Source organism: Mustela lutreola, chromosome 14 (assembly GCF_030435805.1).
Source record: "Mustela lutreola isolate mMusLut2 chromosome 14, mMusLut2.pri, whole genome shotgun sequence".
NCBI classification, from domain to species: Eukaryota; Metazoa; Chordata; class Mammalia; order Carnivora; family Mustelidae; genus Mustela; species Mustela lutreola.
Window position 1 is genome coordinate 55656866 of NC_081303.1, and position 19990 is coordinate 55676855.

At 37.9% G+C, this 19990-nt stretch overlaps 1 protein-coding gene across 1 annotated transcript; it reads right to left on the reverse strand.

Moving 5' to 3' along the window:
* Window positions 1–872: 872 nt before the first annotated feature.
* Window positions 873–5313, reverse strand: RGS1 (regulator of G protein signaling 1). The gene is made up of 5 exons (XM_059147151.1): window positions 5112–5313; window positions 4659–4739; window positions 3970–4031; window positions 2444–2607; window positions 873–1714 (listed from the first exon to the last, which is right to left on the reverse strand). The coding sequence occupies exons 1-5, from the start codon at window positions 5246–5248 to the stop codon at window positions 1529–1531; spliced, it is 630 nt and encodes a 209-aa protein (XP_059003134.1). The 5' UTR covers window positions 5249–5313; the 3' UTR covers window positions 873–1528.
* Window positions 5314–19990: the final 14677 nt, after the last annotated feature.

The window sequence follows — 19990 nt, forward strand, 5'->3', positions numbered from 1 at the left end:
TAGGGTTTCACTGTGGCGTGTGGACGGCTGATTATTCAACACGATATGGGACGATACAGATACGTAGGCTATGCCGGAATGTGCATCATCACGATATTTTTCTGTGCTCTGTAGGTGATCTCCACAGAGCAGTCTTATTTTCCTACTTACTTGACCTGTCGAGGACTGTCACAGACGGGAGTGATTTAGGAAATGTATTCTGGCCGGTGGGGGGCAGTGTCGCATAGCGGAAAGAGCTCAGATTGTGTCATCTGAGAACAGTGTACAATCCCTGGCGAAGTGACTGTCCCTTGATCCCAGGGTTCCCAGCCCTGAATTCGCTTTAGAGTCACCTGAGTTTTCTTTCTAAAATGTAGATTTTCTTCCTCTATTCCTTCAAGATTCTGACTCAGTCAGTTTGGGATAAGGCCCTGAAAAAGGAGGGGTTTTGCTGTGGTGCTAGTTGTTTCTTAAACATCCTCAGTGATTTTGATAGCTAGATTTGGAAACTAGTGACTTAGTGTGAGTCTCGGCTTTCACAGGATGGCTATGAGCGTTGAGTTTTGTACACTTTAAATCACAATAAAATATCCATTGATAGTTGGATTACTTCTTGAAATAACTGTTCCGTCTCCTTTCTAAAGACTTCTTCAGTTTTTCATCAGTTTGAAGCTCGACTATACGAGAGCTTTATTTGTTTGCTTTTTTATGCATTGTGATAGCGAAGAGAAAATAATGAACTCTGTACAATAGATATACATAATACATAAATATAGGATTAGTGGCATGATTGTTTTAGATTTTGAAGAGATGATAGAAAGTAGAAAACCCCTGTTTGAATTTTTGTTAAATGTGAGGCATAAATACCAGTTTCTAAAAATGGCAAAGAAACATAAACAGAAATTGCTTTTAATAGAAAATTCATTTATTATCGACACTGTGATAGTTTCATGTACAAATAAGTTCTGACTTCTCAGTTTTAAGAGCAATAGCTTACATTAAATACATTGTCCTTTCCTGCATCTCTTTCAAGCAAAAAACAAACAAAAAATATAAAACACCAAAACCCCTTACAAGCATCAATAAGAGCAACGGTGGTTTCAAACACATATTTTCCAAATAGCCATCCAAGTTAAAAGGATTGCAGCCGTTCAATATAATCTCTATATAATAATATGTCGCATAAATATCAGTTGACCTTGAAGCTTATAACATGTTGTCATCAGTTTCAAAAACTTCATTCACAGTTTCTGTGTAACTGGAGTTACCCGGCCTTCTCAGTTCTGAGGGATTTTCTGATATGCCCACTGTTTTTTATGACAGTACTACAGAATCTCCTTCCTTCTTCTGTACCTCGGGTCTCAGCTTGCTTATGTGCCTTCAACCCGAAGCCTGGATAACTTCCGTGTTAATCCATTTTGAGTCATTTGTTCTTTCCCTGGGCCTGTGGAGTGACTCAAAAGGACCAGGTTGTTCACCCATGGAGCCATAACCGGCACATTCCTCTGTCCTTGATATAATCTTCAAATTCTCTCTAGCCAGGATCTGATCACTTTAGACTATTAGCCTGAAGTTCATTCAGAAGATTCAAGTACATATTTGATTTGAGGAATCTGGGGTAGGAGTCCTTTTCCATAAGAGTATATATAATTTTTTGGGCTTCATCAAAACACGTGGGGGTTGGTGCTTTAATCTTCTTGGCTGTAGCTTCTCGAGTGTGAAAGTCAATATTGATCTGGAAAGAAATATTCACTAATTAATACATGCTTCCAATGTATTGCATTTTATGATGTGACCGTGTTTGTTGAAACACCTTAAGACAATGGGGTTAAACCCTCATTTATATCAGTTCGACTTTCTTTAAATGCCTACTCTATACTAGCTCTATACTAGGTGTAAAGGAGGTAGAAAGAACTCTCACAAGAAATTCTTTGTTCCAAGCTGGTTCATCATATGGTTGGGAGATGCAAAAGAGGCAGACATGAAAATTTTAATTATCCATATAAGGTGATACATGCATCAGAAAACATGATTATTTAAAATTTATATTTTGTGTGGCTGTTTTTTGCTTGAGCCAAGAATACTGAACTGGAAGGTGGGTATACCACTAACTGGAAATATTTCAGCTGCTGAAACTGTATGTATTACACTGATCTGTGTTTTCTCCTCAGGTAAAATGAGCTGACTCATTAAGGACATTCTGACATGCAATTCTGGCTAACAACACTGCTACTCCTTACCTCATCTCTGTCAGGTTAGCTAGTTTTGCAAAATTGATCTTTTCATTCTACTGCCTCCAGATATAGAAAATTAGATTATTATTGCACTGAACTATTGAACATACCTTAATATTTAGCAGCGAAATTATGATACTTAAGATCTAATCTTGCTATGTCTGTGGAATGCTATTTCGGCATCTAAGTTCCTTTACACATAAACTGATGGTAATGAAGATAATACTCACTTGTTTAGCAGCATCTGAATGCACAAAGGCTTTATATATTTTCTCTGCTTTGCAATGCAAAAGATGAGACTCCGTTTTTTTATAGTCTTCACAAGCCAACCAGAACTCAAGGTTCTCCTCACTGAACTCAGACTTTAGGAAATTTCCAAAGACATCTTGACCAACTAAAAGGAAAGGGTGAGGAGTGACATAATTAAATTAATTGAGCCAATAAATGGATACCTTAAAGAAGAAATTTGCAAGAAAATCACTACTGTGTTGTCTAGGCTCAAAGGTAAGAAAGGACTAACTCTAATAACTGTGTCATAATTCATAAAGATAGGAAGACCTCAGAGATTCCTTCACTGATAGTTTATCTCAGACCGGATGAACCTGTCTGTCCACAGTCCCACAGCTGCTTAGTGAGGACTACTGCACTTTGCTTCCATCTGCTAATTAAGTTAAAATTCTGCTCTTGTGATCACAAAGCAATCTCTTTTCTTATAAATACCAACTCTTAGCCAGACTGTAGAGTATTTTAGGGAAGCAAACATTGATGAAGGTCATTAACATCATGTTCATTATGTTAACAAATATAATTCCCCCATCCAACGCACATTAGCCAGAAAATGTGCTGATGTCCTGATTCTATTTGATGGTTTACTGAGGTTTTTAAACGGGCCACTTCTATACCCTTTATTTGTTTGGCTGGATTGTAAACTAAGTCAGATGATAAGAGAGATGAACCATATCGAACTACTTGACCCACCCCCAGCAAGGATTCTTAACAGTGTTTGTGGGGAGAAGGAGATTAAGTTCATCCTTTAGATAGAGACCACACTGCTCATCCAGACCTGAGCAAGGTCCTACTCCAAGAGACTTGCAATGCCCATGATGAGGGAAAGGCAAGCTGATTCCATTCTTTTCCTTCTCTGATCAGAAACTCCCCACAAGACTCTGCTTAAAGACTCTTTTTATCATATCTATGTTATCATGTATCATGTTATATAAAATGCAATTATATATTGCATTTCTCAACTTCCTTCTTCCTTTTTTTAAAAATACTTGGTACTTCTGAAACGCCTGCCACATAGAAGTAAGCTAAATGAGTAAATGAATGAATGAATGGTAAAATAGTGAATTGACGGGATGAGTCTTCCTTCTTACAACCACCAGCTACAGAAACACTTTCTACAGGTAGCTTTCAGAATGGCAGCTCACATGTCGAGCTGTTTTGTTTACTTTTAAAAACTAAACCTGAAACTTGAGAACCCCAGTATAATTTTAAATTTTGCTCCTATAATGATCCATGGAAATACCTAATTGTCTCAACAAATTTGTCTGAAGGACAGCGACAGAACTGAGGGCTAGATCAACCTTACACTACAATGAGGCATAATATGCTGAAGCTCTTAGTGACTACAGGAAAACTGAAATACAACTTTTCACATGCTCTTCCTTCCAGAATGCTATATTTTAATGAAGTCATTCAATCTCTTACTGTATTGAGCTAAACCCAAAACCATCTCATAGTTAATAATACTTACTTTGGTTTGCAAGTAGTTTTTCCAGAGATTGAGACCATTGCATTACTTCATTAACAGAGAGTCTGTCAGGGACAAAATTACACAAATTAGTAAACTATTTTTTTTTGTGTGTGTGTGTGATCACACATGAAATCAGAATGGCTGCTCTATTTTGGTAACTCCATGAATGAAGATTCTAGTTCTATATATTTTATTAAAAGTTATCTACAAGAAAACAAAACTTCCTTTAGAATTACTACAGTTATGGGGCGCCTGGGTGGCTCAGTGGGTTAAAGCCTCTGCCTTCAGCTCAGGTCATGATCTCAGGGTCCTGGGATCCAGCCCTGCATTGGGCTCTCTGCTCAGCAGGGAGCCTGCTTCCTGCCTGCCTCTCTGCCTACTTGTGATCTGTCTCTGTCAGATAAATAAATAAAATCTTAAAAAAAATAAAAGAAGTACTACAGTTATGAAAATATCTGCCAATAAAATGTGAAGAAATCTACATCTTCTCTAACAGTGTAGCAAATAGCAGGTTATCCACACCCATGCTTGTACTTAATTTACACTGGTAGTAATATAGTATACTCTCATGTGGTTTGTTACTTAAGAGAAACAAGGTCCAATATGCACAGTATTAATCACTTGCTCCAATAGAGAGATAATGCATAAGCTTTTTAAAAAATGATAGTTTGGCATATAAGTATACATACATGTGTTTGGATTTAGAAGGTTTAATTCCAGATTCCAGGTGTGGGATCATAGATCTCAGGTACGCTTTCACGTCCATCCCACTACAAAAGATACAAACATGAATATTTGCATTTCTTCACTTGAATACATTTTATTTGTACAAGGAACATGAAATAAACTTCTCCAAGGAACAAGGCAATAATAAAAATAGCTGCTACAACAGTTTTCTATATTAAGATGGAATTAATTCTTATAAGCCAAAGTCTGTAAAAATTTCCACATTATTTAATGCCCTATCATGATTAATTTTTTAAATCAACTGAATATACTAATATATATTTACATATGCAACAGCTAATCTCTCTGATTGAATTAACTAAATGCTCATATTTTCTTCTATTCATTCTCTATCCGTCTGCCACTAAAAATAATCTAAGTCAAAATTCACAAAGTGAGACACAGAATGAACTTACAAAGTCTTTGGCCTCTTCTTATGTGTTTTATCATCTAGAAGTGAATGGTCAGTTTCTTTCAATTCCTTTGCATTAGTAGAGAAGAACATTCCTGGCATATTGTCTAGCCTTGGCGTGGAGATGGTTGCTGCTCGCATAGTCCTCACTCGGCAAATATCTGCTCGTCAACGTCTCTGCTGCTTTATATAGTAAAGGCAAACCAGCTCTTGCTGTTCAAATGAGTCTGTTTATCAAGTGATGTTACCACAGACACTGGAAGTTCCCTCTTTCTTGGTGTGTTATGACGTGGATCTTGAAAAAAAAAAGAAGCACACAGTGATGTCTTGTGGTTGAAACTCAACCAAATGAGAATAGGTCACTTGATTAAAAAGAAAGAAAGAAAATTAAGCATACCGAGGCACACACACATATACCACAGGTCTAATGTAGTAGCAGCGTCAGTCTTGGGTTGGAGGGGATCCCTGTTTCTTCATGAAGATTGCACATTTCAGTAAAATATCTCATTTAGGGTATTTATCGTATCACACAGAAACTCAATATTAGAGATGTATCCCCTCAATGTTTCGAAGAGTCCTTGATTATAACATTCATTATTTGTTTATTGATTTATTTAAAGATTTTATTTGGGAGAGAGAGAGAGAGAGCAGGAGCAGGAGGACAGGTAGAGGGAGAGGAAAAAACAGACTCCCTCCTGAGCAGAGAGCATGCCCAGGACCCTGGAATCAGGACCTGAGCCAAAGGCAGACGCTTAACCAGCGCCACGCAGGCGCCCCGATCACAATATTTTAAATAATTTTTTTTTATTCTTTCAGAAAGTAGTGTGAAGTAAACAAATACTTTGTTTGGTTATTTGTGTATGTATCTGATAGGGAGGAGAGTAATGAGACGTTATCTTAACTTTTCCCCACTCCACCTCCCATTTCCTACTTCCATGGTGTGAAATTTCCATGTTCTTTTTTTCCAAGGTGTGTGCTAGACCTTCTCCTGGTGATACACAAAATAACTTTAAGGGACTCATGAATATTAGTATTTACTAAGAGTATAATTAATATAGCAAATTGTGATTTTTTTGGTATATTAGTGCTTAAGATAAGAATAAAGGAAAATTAAACAAAACTATAAATATATGAAAGTAGATTTAACACAATAATATGATATAATATGTAAACATAATGATAGTAAAGAATCACACAGTGTCAAAAGAAAACTGCTCAAGGTAAAATGAGAGTATATGTGGATAGGCCGATAATGTGTACTTGTTAGGTGATGGTCTTCCGAATTTTGGCAGTATCTCTGGAGAGAGCCAATATAGCTTTAATTAAGATGATAGATTTAGGGGGGGGCCTGGGTGGCTCAGTCTTTAAGTGTCTGCCTTTGGCTCAGATCATGATCCCAGAGTTCTGGGATCCAACCCCATACAGGGCTCCTGCTCAGCGGGGAGCCTGCTCCTCCCTCTGTAGCTCCCCCATGCTTGTGTTCCCATTCTCACTATCTCTCTCTGTCATAAATAAATAAAATATTTCTAAAAACTAAAGATTTATAAAACCACAATGAGATACCACCTCACACCAGTCAAAATGCTAAAATTAACAAGTCAGGAAATTACAGACACTGGTGAGACTGTGGAGAAAGGGGAACCCTCCTACACTGTTGGTGGGAATGCAAGCTGGTGCAGCCACTCTGGAAAACAGCATGGAGGTTCCTCAAAAAGTTAAAAATAGAGCTACCTTATGACCCAGCAATTTCACTACTGGGTATTTACCCCAAAGATACAAATGTAGTGATCTGAAGGGGTACCTGCACTATAGCAGCAATCTTCACAATAGCCAAACTATGGAAGGAACCCAGATCTCCATCAACAGATGAATGGATAAAAAAGATGCGGTATACATATATATGTATATATATATATATACATATATATACACACACGTACAACACAATGGAATAATGTTCAGTCATCAAAAAAAAAAAAAAAGAAATCTTGCCATTTGCAATGACATGGATGGAACTAGAGGTATTATACTAAGCAAAATCAGAGAAAGACAATTATCATATGATCTCACATATGTGGAATTTAAGAAGCAAAACAGAGGATCCCAAGAGAAGAGAGAAAAAAAAGCAAGATGAAATTAGAAAGGGAGACAAAGCATAAGAGACTCTTAGTCATAGGGAAAAAGTGGTTGTTGGAGGGGAGGGAAGTGGGGGATAGGGTAGCTGGGTGAGGGACATTAAGGCAGGCACATGATGTAATGAGCACTGGGTATTATCTAAGACTGATGAGTCACTGACCTCTACCTCTGAAACCAATAATACATTATATGTTAATTAATTGAATTTAAATAAAGAAAGAATTAAAAGTTGACTGAAATAAAAAAAAAAGGATTAAGGATTTAATGAAAAACAAACAAAAAACACCCCCCAAACAAACCTTAAATCCAGTTAATTAGGTGACTCCTCACTGATGAAGGTAGAAGGGTTAGTGCAATGTAAGCTTTTATAGCATTTATCTATAGAGTGTTCAGTTTAACATAGACCCTCTTTGGTTTTTGTCCCTGAAAAGGCAAAAACAAATTTTATACAGAGAGGCTTCTCATGGTATTATGTAAAGTTGACAAGAAGAAGAGAGTATTACTTTTCCTATCTTGATTCTGTTGTCAAGATAAGAAAATAATTGAAGAAATTAGATTTATAATATTTAAAGATTCACTTACTACACATTCACAAATATGTATATTACACTGTATGCGCCAGCATCATTTGACGTTTGAAAGATAATGTGATGCATCTCTAGTGAGATGGGCGAGCCACTTTGAAAGTGACCCAAACAAAATTGATGGGGCTTAAAACCTGATGACAAAAGGGCCTTTGTTTGTATATTTCTTGTGGTTTTGTCTATATTTAGTGTTCTGTTAAAATCTCCAATATCGTTCATGTTGGTTTATCTGGTAGCCTCTCGTTTCTCCAGATTATTGTACATTATGTTAGAAGAACATAATTTAACATTTATTTTTAATGGCCTGCTATTATTGTGATCCAAATATGCTGACAATGTGCAGAGTATGTTTCTGCAACAGTAGTTCCTTTGGATGTGAATTAACAATATCAGGACAGCAGCAGCAACAGTAGAAGCAGCAAAGATTACCGGGCCATGTAAATTTGAGAAATTAAGGTTAAGTAAGATTCTTAAATTGGTTAAGGCAGATCTTCTGAAGGCTTTTAATATGTTAACACACATCTGTCAATCTCTAAAAGGAGGATAGAATATGAGACAATTTCCTAACATTTTTTGAGAACTAAACCCTCATTACGTAGGGAATATAGTCTGCAGAAATAATATTCTGGAAAGATTAGGAAACTCTGATCTGAGATAGCAGTAAATATTCACCTCATCTATTAATAATTCTTTTACATTTCTCATTATTTGTTACTTCTAAATACTGACTTTCAAGTTAAGCTTTTGCAAGCAAGTCCTTGCATGCTTCCAAGCCCAAATAGGGAACTGAACTCCTGATAGAGGGGGTTCTACTGAAATTCCTATGTCACAATTGACGATTGAAGCCAACTTCACAGCACAATAATGTAGCTGCTCTCCCAAAGGCTGTTTTCTAGCACATGCAAAGCATGCATGTTCCAGAGCTAGGCAAATTTGGTGGGGCTGGATCAGCAAGGACTGATGAGTCCAGGGCAAGTCATTGAACATTCTCTACGAACCTTACAGTGTCACTGTTGGGCTGCCCTGTGAAATTCATTAAGAAAGGACAAATGATGGTGCGCCTGGGTGGCTCAGTTATTACGCATCTGCCTTCAGCTCAGATCATGATCCCAGGGTCTTGGAATTGTGCCCCCACATCGGGCTCTCTGCTCCGCGGGAAGCCTGCTTCTCTCTCTCCCACTCCCCCTGCTTGTGTTCCCTCTCTCTCTGTGTCTTTTTCTGTCAAATAAGTAAATAAAATCTTTAAAAAAAAAAAAGACAAATGATAAAATAGGAACTTCACTGAATATAACACTTTGGTTGAAACCATAAAGGGTTTGATAAAAGCCAACAGACGAAACAGTGGCTCTCAGAAACACAGTCTTGTTTGCATATTTCCTCTGTGAAATTGTGCATAAGTAATTAAGTTGGAGTCCTAAGAAAAGGAGTATTTCGTGTGCTCTTAGTGTTATTTAAAAAAAAAAAAATCAATAGACTAGTTTTAGAGCCATTTAGGTTTACAGGAAAACTGAGAGGAAAGTACAGAGCGTTCCCACATACTCTCTCCAGCTCGCCGCAGCCTTCCCCACCATGAACATCCCGCATCACTGTGGTATATTTGCTGATGAACCTACATTGACACATCATCATCACCCAAAGTCCTTAGTTTACATTATGGTTTCCTCTGAAGTTGTACATTCTATGGGTTTTGACAAATGTAGAATGACACATATCCACCATCATAGAATCACACAGAACAGTTTTCCTGCCTTAAAAATCCCAGTGTTATATTTTAAAATGTCTATGAGATTGGCTCATTAAAACATTTCTGGTTATGGCTATTAATCTTGATGGGGGAAAATTTTAATTTTTGCTGAGTTGATTTTGTATTCTGGTTGCAGTCACTCCAGCCACCTGAATCCTAGTAGGAAATGGTTTGCTATATGGCTTTTTCAAACTTGACATCGATTAAACTGATTTTGAACCTTTATAATATTGCTGAAATTTTGTTGTGGACATTAGGAATTATGGGGAAAAGGGCATGATGAGTATGAGATTGTATCTTAAAAATAAAAATGTATCTACACCATTAAAGTCAGTGACATGAACAGAAATTTTGATTCATTAAAACAAAATGTCTTGAGGGGCCTCTGGATGGCCCAGTGGGTGAAGCCTCCGACTCTTAATTTTGGCTCAGGTCATGATCTCAGGGACAGAGGATTGAGCCCTGCTTGGTGTTCTGTGCTGAACCTGGAGCTTGTGTAAAACAAATTTCTCTCTCTCTCCCTCTGCCCCTTCTATCCTCTCTTCCCCTCCCCTGTAAGCACTCTCTCCCTTAAAATTAATAAATAAATAAACAAACAAATAAATAAGTTTCATTAAAAAAAGTCAGGATTTCACAAACTTTAATAGCAGTCCTAAAATGTATCAGATACAGGTACTGCAAATAGAAAGATGAATGAATCTCTGTCCTTAGGGGCTTACAGTGCAGTAGGGCAAACATATATTTAAGCAAGTAGTCAAAGTGAAAAGTGCCATCACAGAGGCATGTGTAAGAGGAGTGATTAACTCTGGATGTGTGGGACAGAAAAAAATGCTGTTGACTTTTATTGCAAAATCACCACGTATCTTTTTTTCTGCCTGTTTCTGTATTCCAGATCAACACCCCTTTGGAACGTACAAAAGACTGGAATAGAGAAACTGGTCTTCAGCAAGTAGATACCTCTTACGTGTACACAGATCATGGAAGAATGGATCCTCTATGTAAACACAAGGTTCAGCAGAATTTAAAAGTGACTCTGAAAGACCATTGAATTAGCATAATCACTGAACAGTTACAGAATTAAGACAAAGGCTCACTGCTTTTTGGGTTCTTGCAAACTCCAGGTTTATAGGTAGAGCTACCAATAGTATTTCAGCTACATTTCATAGAGTTTATTTAAAAAGCTTCAACAAAGGTAAATTTGGAAGGATTTTTCTCTATGTCTAGGTAGAGGGAAAGAATTAAACAATTTAGACTTGCTTATTTTGTTTTCTAAATGAAGAAATCACCTGGTAAGTTCTAGTAAGAGTAGATATTTGCAACTTGGTAAAATTCAGTGATCTCAGAAAATGCAAACTGAGCAAGATAAGAATCTAGTTTCTTTTTCTTGCTCTGTTCTAATCTACTTATAGTCAACACCAAACAGCTCTTTTCTATAATTTAAGTGATTATAAGAAAATCGTATGTGATCCCTTCAGTGAGCTGGAGGCTCATGTGATTCTATAAACTTCAATCACCTTAGATCTCATCTTGCCAATAAAGTTCTCACTAATAGGCCCATTTTTCTTTCATTTTTGAACATACTAAAGAAATCTTTGATTAATATTATCTCTGATATACTTCCTTCACACTGGACTCCTTTCATTTACTATCACCCTATAATTTATAATCATTTCAACAAGGGAGAGTAGTCATGTCAGACTCTATTTGACTATGCCTTGCAAACATAATTTGCAAGTACTGAGCCAAGTGTCTTGTTCCCAGGTTGAAATAAATGGAAAACTAAATGCTGTAACAACATTAATGTGTAATTTGCAGTTGGACTGGAATGATATGTTCCATAACACAGGACATAAATGCAGAAGCAGAGATACTCAAAGGTCAACTAGGAGAGGCAATTTGTAAAAAAAATAAAGTATTTTTTAATTATTAGGGAACAACTTCAATAAATGGTTGTGTTAATTTCTCAAATTTCTTATAACACCATCTCAGTGTTTTGCTTTTCCTTTTACTGCACATGAAAGTAGTTAACAACAGTGACTTATTTGCTTTGTTTTTCTCCATTAATTATGCAATTTTCCCAGAAAAATTTATCAACTTTGCCTGACATGCTTTGTTCTTTCAAAGCTATGGCACTTACTTCTCATGACTTCATGTCTTCTCTAATTTGCTTTTGTGTAGTTTTACATGTATTGATGTCAATACGTGCTGGACATTTATTTTATAATAAATGTCATATTCAAAATAAGTCATACTCTTCCTCCCTGAGTAAGCGTTTTGAAGTCAAGAGATAGTGGCTACTCTTAGCATAGTTCTACTCTTTCTGTGGGTACATGTGGTCTGTGAAGTTCTACTCTTCCTGTGTCTGCCCTGTCCTTTTCAAATAGACTTGATTTATTAATGTCTTTTTTTAATTCTTAATTAAATGAAGAGCTTTGAGCCCACTGAAACCTAATGATCTGCCAATCTTGCTGCATTTCAAGAGGTTTGTGGGTTTAATACCAGGCTGTGACCTTGGCCTGTTCTTGTGACTTTGATCAAATCAGCTAACTTCTTGTCAGTTTCCTCTGTATGGAAGTCAAAGGTGATCATTAAGCAGCTTGCAGCATTGGCAGTGCTGCGGGGACATTTTTGTTCCTTTTGAGATTCTATAGTGATCAAAAACTTAGACTTAGAAAAATAAGGATTTAGATAGAATTTGTGGCAGGAGTATGTTTGCCATTTTGATTTTATGTTAAAACCCTCTGTTTAGACTTCTTCCTAAAAGTCCGTGAATTTGGCCACCCAAGGTTTTAGTTCCAGAGCTCCTCTTGACATTACAGCTCTGCCTGGACTGGGCCAGTATTCCAGACTGTTTCTTTTTCTATCAATATTTGTTTGGGGGCACCTGGCTGGCTTGGTCAGTGGAGCATGAGATTCTTGATCTAAGGGCTGTAGGTTTGAACCCCATGTTGGGTATACAGATTACTTAAAAAAAAAAAAAATCTAAAAAAAAATTGTCACAAAACTCCTTTTCTCTTAATTAAGGCATTTTTGGAAACTAATATGTTAAACAAATATACAAATGTATGTTTAGATGTTAATAATGTGGAAAATCACAAACTATTTCTGCCAACCGTAATTTGATTTTCTTGGCATCTGCTTTTTACTGATACTCGTAGCTGGAAATACTGATCACTTCCAACTGCAGCCTTAACACAGCTCCAGTTTCTGTGCCAATGCATAATGAAGCTAGACAGAGTTAAGTTATTTCAGTTTGAATTTAAACTGGTGAAAAGTTTCTGTTCTGGAATCCATTTTTAAGATAGGATTTTCATGGTTACAGATGTCAGCACCTTGTTTTGAGTATTAAGTTAGCTTAGACAAAGAGTAAGCAACTAGAAGTATCGTGGGAGTACTTTAAGTAATAATAGCCTGGGAGAGCTACAAACCAGAGAAACATGGCTGTCATCAACTATGAAACTTATATTCCATAGTTCCAAAGGTAGCAGATTTCTAAAACTTTTTCTTCTAGCTTCTTATCTCTGTTTTCTTCTTCTATGTGCCTTGTTTTGTCTTTACTTGGGTTTGTAGAAACAGAAAACCAAGGCAATATATTTGGTGGAAACTAAAATTTAGAACAAGTTCATAGTCTTTTTCTATCTTTTGTCTCAGATCATATGGAAGAGCAGGTGATATGAACTTAGGAAGTGCTACATGCTTCTGTTAGTTTTTTTGTAAAAATCAGGTAACTTGTTTTGTAAAAAATTTTTTTACTGTAAAAAATTTTGTAAAAAATTTTTTTTGTAAAATATCAGGTAACTTTTAGTTTGAGAAATTTTTGTCTTCTCTGTTTTGTCATTGTGAGGCTTTAAGTTTTATTTCATTTGGATTTGGTGTCTTGCTTTGGCTTTTTCCTCTTGTTTCCTCTGTTCTGACCAGGTTCTTAGCTGAGACAGTAAGATCTTAACACACCAAAAACAGCACAGAAATAGTAAAAGCAGCCTGGTTTGTGTGGGAGTTTGTTCCATTTTTCTAGCCTGGGGTTCCTTTTTTTTATATGTATACATTTTGTTTAAGCAAGGTTGAGATATGTTTGCCTTCCCCATATGAAAGGGTGAATGAGCAATGCAAAAAAAAAAGTGAAGTGATTAGCAGTGTTTGGACTCGATGATAGCAGGAGATTGAATATATGCAAGAAAGTGGGAAGATCAGAACGGGATAAGGAAAGGAAACGTCACAGTGGGACTGGCAGTGTGCATGACCATCTCCGAAACTGATCTGTCTCTCTCCTGACTTCTCTGTTCCCTACACAACAGCAACTGATTCCCGAGAAAACTGAAACCTGTTTAGAATATGGTACTTGCATCATGACTTATATCATCCTATTCAATCCTGAGAATCACATCGTTTACAAGTTCCTTGGGGTTGCCTGACTGGCTCAGTGAGAAGAGCGTGTGACTATTAATCTCAGAGTCATGGGTATAAATTCCATGTTGGGTGTAGAGATTACTGAAATAAACAAACTTCAAAAATAATAAAAGTTAAAAATATGAAATAAGTATCTTATAGGTAGTTGCATATTATAATTCACCCTTTGCATCTTTAAGTGAACCATTATTTTTCATGTATAGAAACTCAAAAGCTTCTGAGAAGATCTACAAAAAGATCAGTACATTAGCATTTTCTTTCCTTTATATACATTTCCTCCTGCTTTGGGATAGTTTTGAAGACAATGGAGGCCAAAGACCACGAAGAACGTCACTATTTCATTTTTCTTTTATTAGAAAAATTGATTTAAAAGGTAGATCACTTCATAATTAACTATGAAAGTAGTTCTAAATTTTGAGTTGCTTTTTTTTTGTTTTTGTTTTTGTTTTTTTCCTGTTAGAATCCATATCCGACTATCCAATCAAATGTCAGTCAACCCAGAGAAAGAAGATCCGGGCAGCTGTGGATGTCTCCAAAACCAGACTATCACACAGTTGTAAAACTGCTGGAAGGTGAGGCTACTGACTCAGGTGCCTGTGGTCTCACAGAAGTCTTAAATCACTCATGATTACATCAAGTTAAGGTCTATCTTAACCACAGCCAATAACCACAATATCAATAACCACCGCCAACTTGGTGGCAATAATTGATATTAATCAACGAATAAAACTATACCCAAGTTTATGTAGTTTGCAGGCCATTATCCAAATTTGTTTATTCTTTCTCAGATTTACTCTTCAGTCTCCTTTTTCTACACCTTGAACTTTCCTTTGTTGCTAAAGCCCTTGTATTTTTGTGCCCAACATTTCTCTTCCCCCCGCTTCCCTTCAGTCCCCCTCTCTTCTCTTTATTCTTCATGAACTTCATTGGCTTGTGAATGTGCAGGTGGACAATGGCTCCTGGATGCCACAGGGAGAACTTTACCTTTACTAACTCTTCCTTTGTGAAGCTGGAAGAAAGAACGAAGCAAGTCAATGTGGAGCTGAAAGCTTAGAGCTTCTGAGGGCTCTGCCCCCCAAGCTCCTGTAGAATCTGTAATCTTTCAGTCAAACTCTGCAAGTGAGGAACATTTCTTCTACATAAACTTTTTTTTTTTTTAAGATTTTTATTTATTTATTTGAGAGAGAGATAGTGAGAGAGAGCATGAGAGGCGGAAGGTCAGAGGGAGAAGCAGACTCCCCATGGAGCTGGGAGCCCGATGTGGGACTCGATCCCGGGACTCCGGGACCGTGACCTGAGCTGAAGGCAGTTGCTTAACCAACTGAGCCACCCAGGCGCCCCCAGAACAATGTTTGAAGAAGATGGCAAAAAAGGCATTAAGGGCTGAGGTTTACATGAATTTTTTCAGCTATTATATTTATTGAATTTTTTTTATGCTATTCACTCTGCTAAGTATTAGGGAACCTAGGGGTGAATTGTACTCTCGAGAGAGACAAATAAATGGGAAATTTTAAAACATATGCTAATTGTACAATGTAGCATTAGACATAAAATGAAGGATATTCTGAGAGGACATAAGGTGGTACCTAATTCAGCATCAGTGGGGTCATGAAAAATGTATTCACTCAAGAGATAATACTTATGATGTACCAGTTACTTTCCCAAGCATTTTAAAAGAGGACAGATTCAACTGGTGTATGCCTTTTGCTCTCAGCACTTTTCCTTTCTACCATTTGTCTAACCAGTTAAGTTGGTATCATGTGGTTTCAAAAGGACAAAAGCCAGAGGCTAAGGATGCCTGAGCAGAAATATAGAAGGATCTGAAACCTGGGGCCATCGTGAAGCCACACTTCTAGCCTGGTCAGCAGACCTCCAGGTCTTTTGTGCATGACAAAAAGAAAATTATCAGACTCGATTGTTTCACCATGTCATGTTCTGCTTTTAATTTTCATTATTCTAAAGTATATAGTCTGTGTGATTTTTTGTTATTATTGTTTTGGTTTTTTGAATTTGTCCTGATCAATTTGAAGTTTTACCTTTTTGTCCTAGCAGTGATCTTTATAGCTATGACTTTAGATTATATACTTTAACATTTATTGCTTTAAATGGTGTCTGTAATTGACTATGCATTGTAATTCGTCACTTTGTTTTACTTCCCTACGTCTCTCCTTTCCCTCTACAATGCAATTTTGCTTTATCGAGTTTTCTTAGCTTGTCTCAATATTCTCAAATACTTTTACCAGTATAACGACGTATCTTTAAGAAATATCCTTTGACGGATGCCTGAGTCTCTCAGCTGGTTAAGCGTCCGCCTTGGGCTTAGCTTGGGTCATGATCTCAGGGTCCTGGGATGGATTGGAGCCTTCTTTTGGTCTCCTTGCCCAGTGGGAAGCCTGCTTCTCCCACTCCTTGTCCCCTACTCATGCTCTCTCTCTCTCCCCTTCTCTCTCGCAAATGAAGAAATATGTAAAAAATAAATATCATTTAACACTCAGCAATAAACGAGAAGGAAATGAACTTCTTGTCAGTTACTTCCACCCTTTTCCCCTTTCCAGCATCAGCAGCAGGAGCATCAATTCCTGGGGGATTGAGACACAAGGGAGTGGCGAAGGAACATGGGTCTTTTTGGGAAGGAGTTCATGCTTCAGATAAAGATGAGGCGATGGACATCTTTTCCCTTTTTTTCAGATTGCTTTCTTTAGCAATTACAGGAATATCCCTCCCTCACAACGCCAGAAAGGGAGACGATTAGAGATTTCGTACAGCAGACGATTAGAGATTTCATTCAGCTTTTCAAGACAGCTATCCAACCCCTTGTGCAGCAGCACAAAACTAATGCCCTATGTAGAAAATGGTCTGTGTGTTTGGAGACTCCTCTAGGCTCTAACCCACTATGCCGGCCGATGAGGTCACCGAGGGTTTTGCTCCTATCTTTTCCACTGTGGGGTTTTCTCTGCCTAGTCTAAACCCCTAGCCTCTACCTGCACCTGGGTGGGCAAGGAAAAAGGCTGATGATGCCGCGCCCACTTATTTGGGCTCTTTCCTCCCTGAATTTTAATTCTAGTCCTCTTTGCTTCACAACCATCTGCTACCTTTAAAAATACGACATTTTCCAAATAAATGAGGTATATATATATAATTACTCCCCTTTTAGATAAGGAAACGAAGACTCAGGGGATTGGCTATCATACCCAAGATCACACAACTAATACGTGATAGTTAATAGGGAAGGACAGGGAATCTGTGCCCTTCCCATGCTCAGACCCGGTCTGCTTCTGTTTGCTGTGCAAAGGAACAGCTCTCTCTTGAGCAACTTGTCTTTCTTCACTTTGGCTAGTGGTCTGTTCAGTGGTGTCTGCTCATAGCTTGCTTCGTCCCTCCAGAGGTCAGGAGGCCTGGCAGTACCCTGCCCCCAGCAGACCTCGTCTTATTGGGGAAGACTTCTTCATTCCCCTAAGCTCCACTTTCGTTTTCCATTTCTTCCCCTTTTGAAGGAAGAGAAGTACACACACGTGCATATCATTAGTGCTTCTTTAAAAAAGAAAAAAAATCAAAATCTCCCACTTACAGTGATTTTCCCCTTCTTTTTTTTTTTCTTTTTTGATCTCAGTAATAAGACATTTTGCATCTCCGTTAAGTCTTCTCTGCTCACCTATAAAATTTTAGGTTTTCATGTCTTGAGGCTCTGCCTCTGATTTTCTTTTCAGGAATTATGGTAAATGGGACATACGGACACGTACTCTATTTTTCTCCTTTGAGATTCAGTTGTCATTGTCTAACGAGACATTACCCCATCTGGTGCATTTTTCATTATGGATATTGTAGTTTCTGTTTCTAGAAGTTTAATCTGTGTCTTCTTACGTCTTGACTATGTCTTTACTTAACATCTTTAATCTTCTAACTTTGTGAACACATGGGGTGCATTATTGCTGTTCCCATGTTCCTGTACCAGCTGTGTTTGCACTATTGTTGTGTGGCATTATCTGCATCGTTTCTGCAGAAGTCTTTCAATTGATTGATTTTCACTCCCACTTGAGGTTGCATTTTCCAGGCTTTTTTGCATGCCTGGTTATTTTTGATTGGTTGCCAGAAGTTATGGTTTTACTTATGGGGGATATTACTATTTTTTTTTCCACTCCTCTAAGTATTTCTAGATGGTTAGTTTAGTTGAAAACATTGTGATTTTTCTAAGTGAGGCTTTATTAGGTGAGATCAAAGCCATGTTAGTCACAGGTTGTGTTTCCCTGTTTCTGAGACAAGGCTCTTCTTAGTATTCTACCCAGTATCCTTGGAATTTTAGGTCTTCCACTCTGGCTCTTGGGACTAATTCTGCCTTTGTGTGATCACTGAGTATGGTTCCCTCTTACCATTTCAAGCGGTTCTCTCAAGAACTTTATCACAGATAGCAGTAATCAGTATTTAACTAATACTAAACGGGAACCCATCGCAAACTCGAGAGTCCTTTCTCTTTCTCTTATGGTATTTTTTCCTGGTGATTTTAACTGCCTTGGTTCCACCTCTGAACTCCCAGCATTGCTTCCTGTTTCCCAGGAGACGGCTGGGCTCTGCCTGGGGACCCTCACACACCACCATAGCCAGACACTCTCTGCAGACAATAAACTGTGAACATAAGGTGCACATTTGTTTCCCATCTCTCAGGGATCACTGTTTATCATCTGAGGTCTTGAGCTCCCTGCAATAGTAAATGCTTGAATAATGAAGTGCCCGTTTGGTAACACCCTTAAATTCAGGGACACATAGTTTTTGTGTCATTTTTATGTTGATACAATTGTGACCTAGCCCTAGCCCTTGCTGTGACTTTATGTGTTAATAGCAACACATTCATATCAAAATTTTATTCTTTTTTTCACAGTCACGTGATTATTATTTTCACCTTCAGAGTACTACCATGCTAACCTTATTGCATTTACCGATAAATATAATAAGCATACAGATTATCATCGGGGCGCCTGGGTGGCTCAGTGGTTTGGGCTGCTGCCTTCGGCTCGGGTCATGATCTCAGGGTCCTGGGATCGAGCCCTGCATCGGGCTCTCTGCTCCGCAGGAAGCCTGCTTCTCTCTCTCTCTCTCTCTCTCTCTGCCTGCCTCTCTGCCTACTTGTGATCGCTGTCTGTCAAATAAATAAATAAAATCTTTAAAAAAAAAAAAGAAAGAAAGAAGATTATCAAATGACCTGGATTTGTACAGTTTTTAAATTGGAAGTGTTAGACTTTCTAGGGTGATAGCATTTGAGGTTTAAAAGAGGGAATAAAAATAAGCAATTGGCTCACACTGTTCCAGTGACTAGTCTGAAGTCACCTAAGGCGTCACTGTCAGACCCAGGGACAGCCCTTGGGATCATGACTTTCAACCACTTGTCATAACTTCTAGACCACACTTTCAATCATTCAAAACCCTGACATGTTTAAGGAAGCACTGCTTGCTTTGTTAGAATACTTATGTCAAACAGTAACTCTCATGTTTGACGGTGTCAAGGTAGATGTAGAAATTCATTCACAGAATTAATATATACCAGTTTTCCTTTCTGACCAATGCAAGGAGTAACACATTGTATTTGCAATAGTTTGGCCAATAAAAGAAACTTTGCTGTAGTACAGGAATCTGAAAATACATCTCACATTCAAGACACTTGATTTCATGTAGTGATCCTTTAGTGTTGTGATCTGGAGAGGATAAACTCAGGGAAGTAAAGTGAAGTAGAGCAGGCCGATGAACAGAGGATGTCATGCCGTACTCTCTCTGGCCCAACTCTCTGTGACAATTGTCTCATTTGTTATATACACCAGTTACTCCAAAGAAATATTACCTGAGGGACATCTGGGTGGCTCAGTTGGTTAAGCATCTGCCTTCAGCTCAGGACATGATCCCAGGGTCCTGAGATCGAACCCTGCATCAGGCTCTCTGCTCAGCAGGGAGTCTGGTTCTCCCTTCCTTTGCTGCTTCCCAGGCTTGTGCATGCTCTCTCTCTCTCAAATAAATAAATAAAATCTT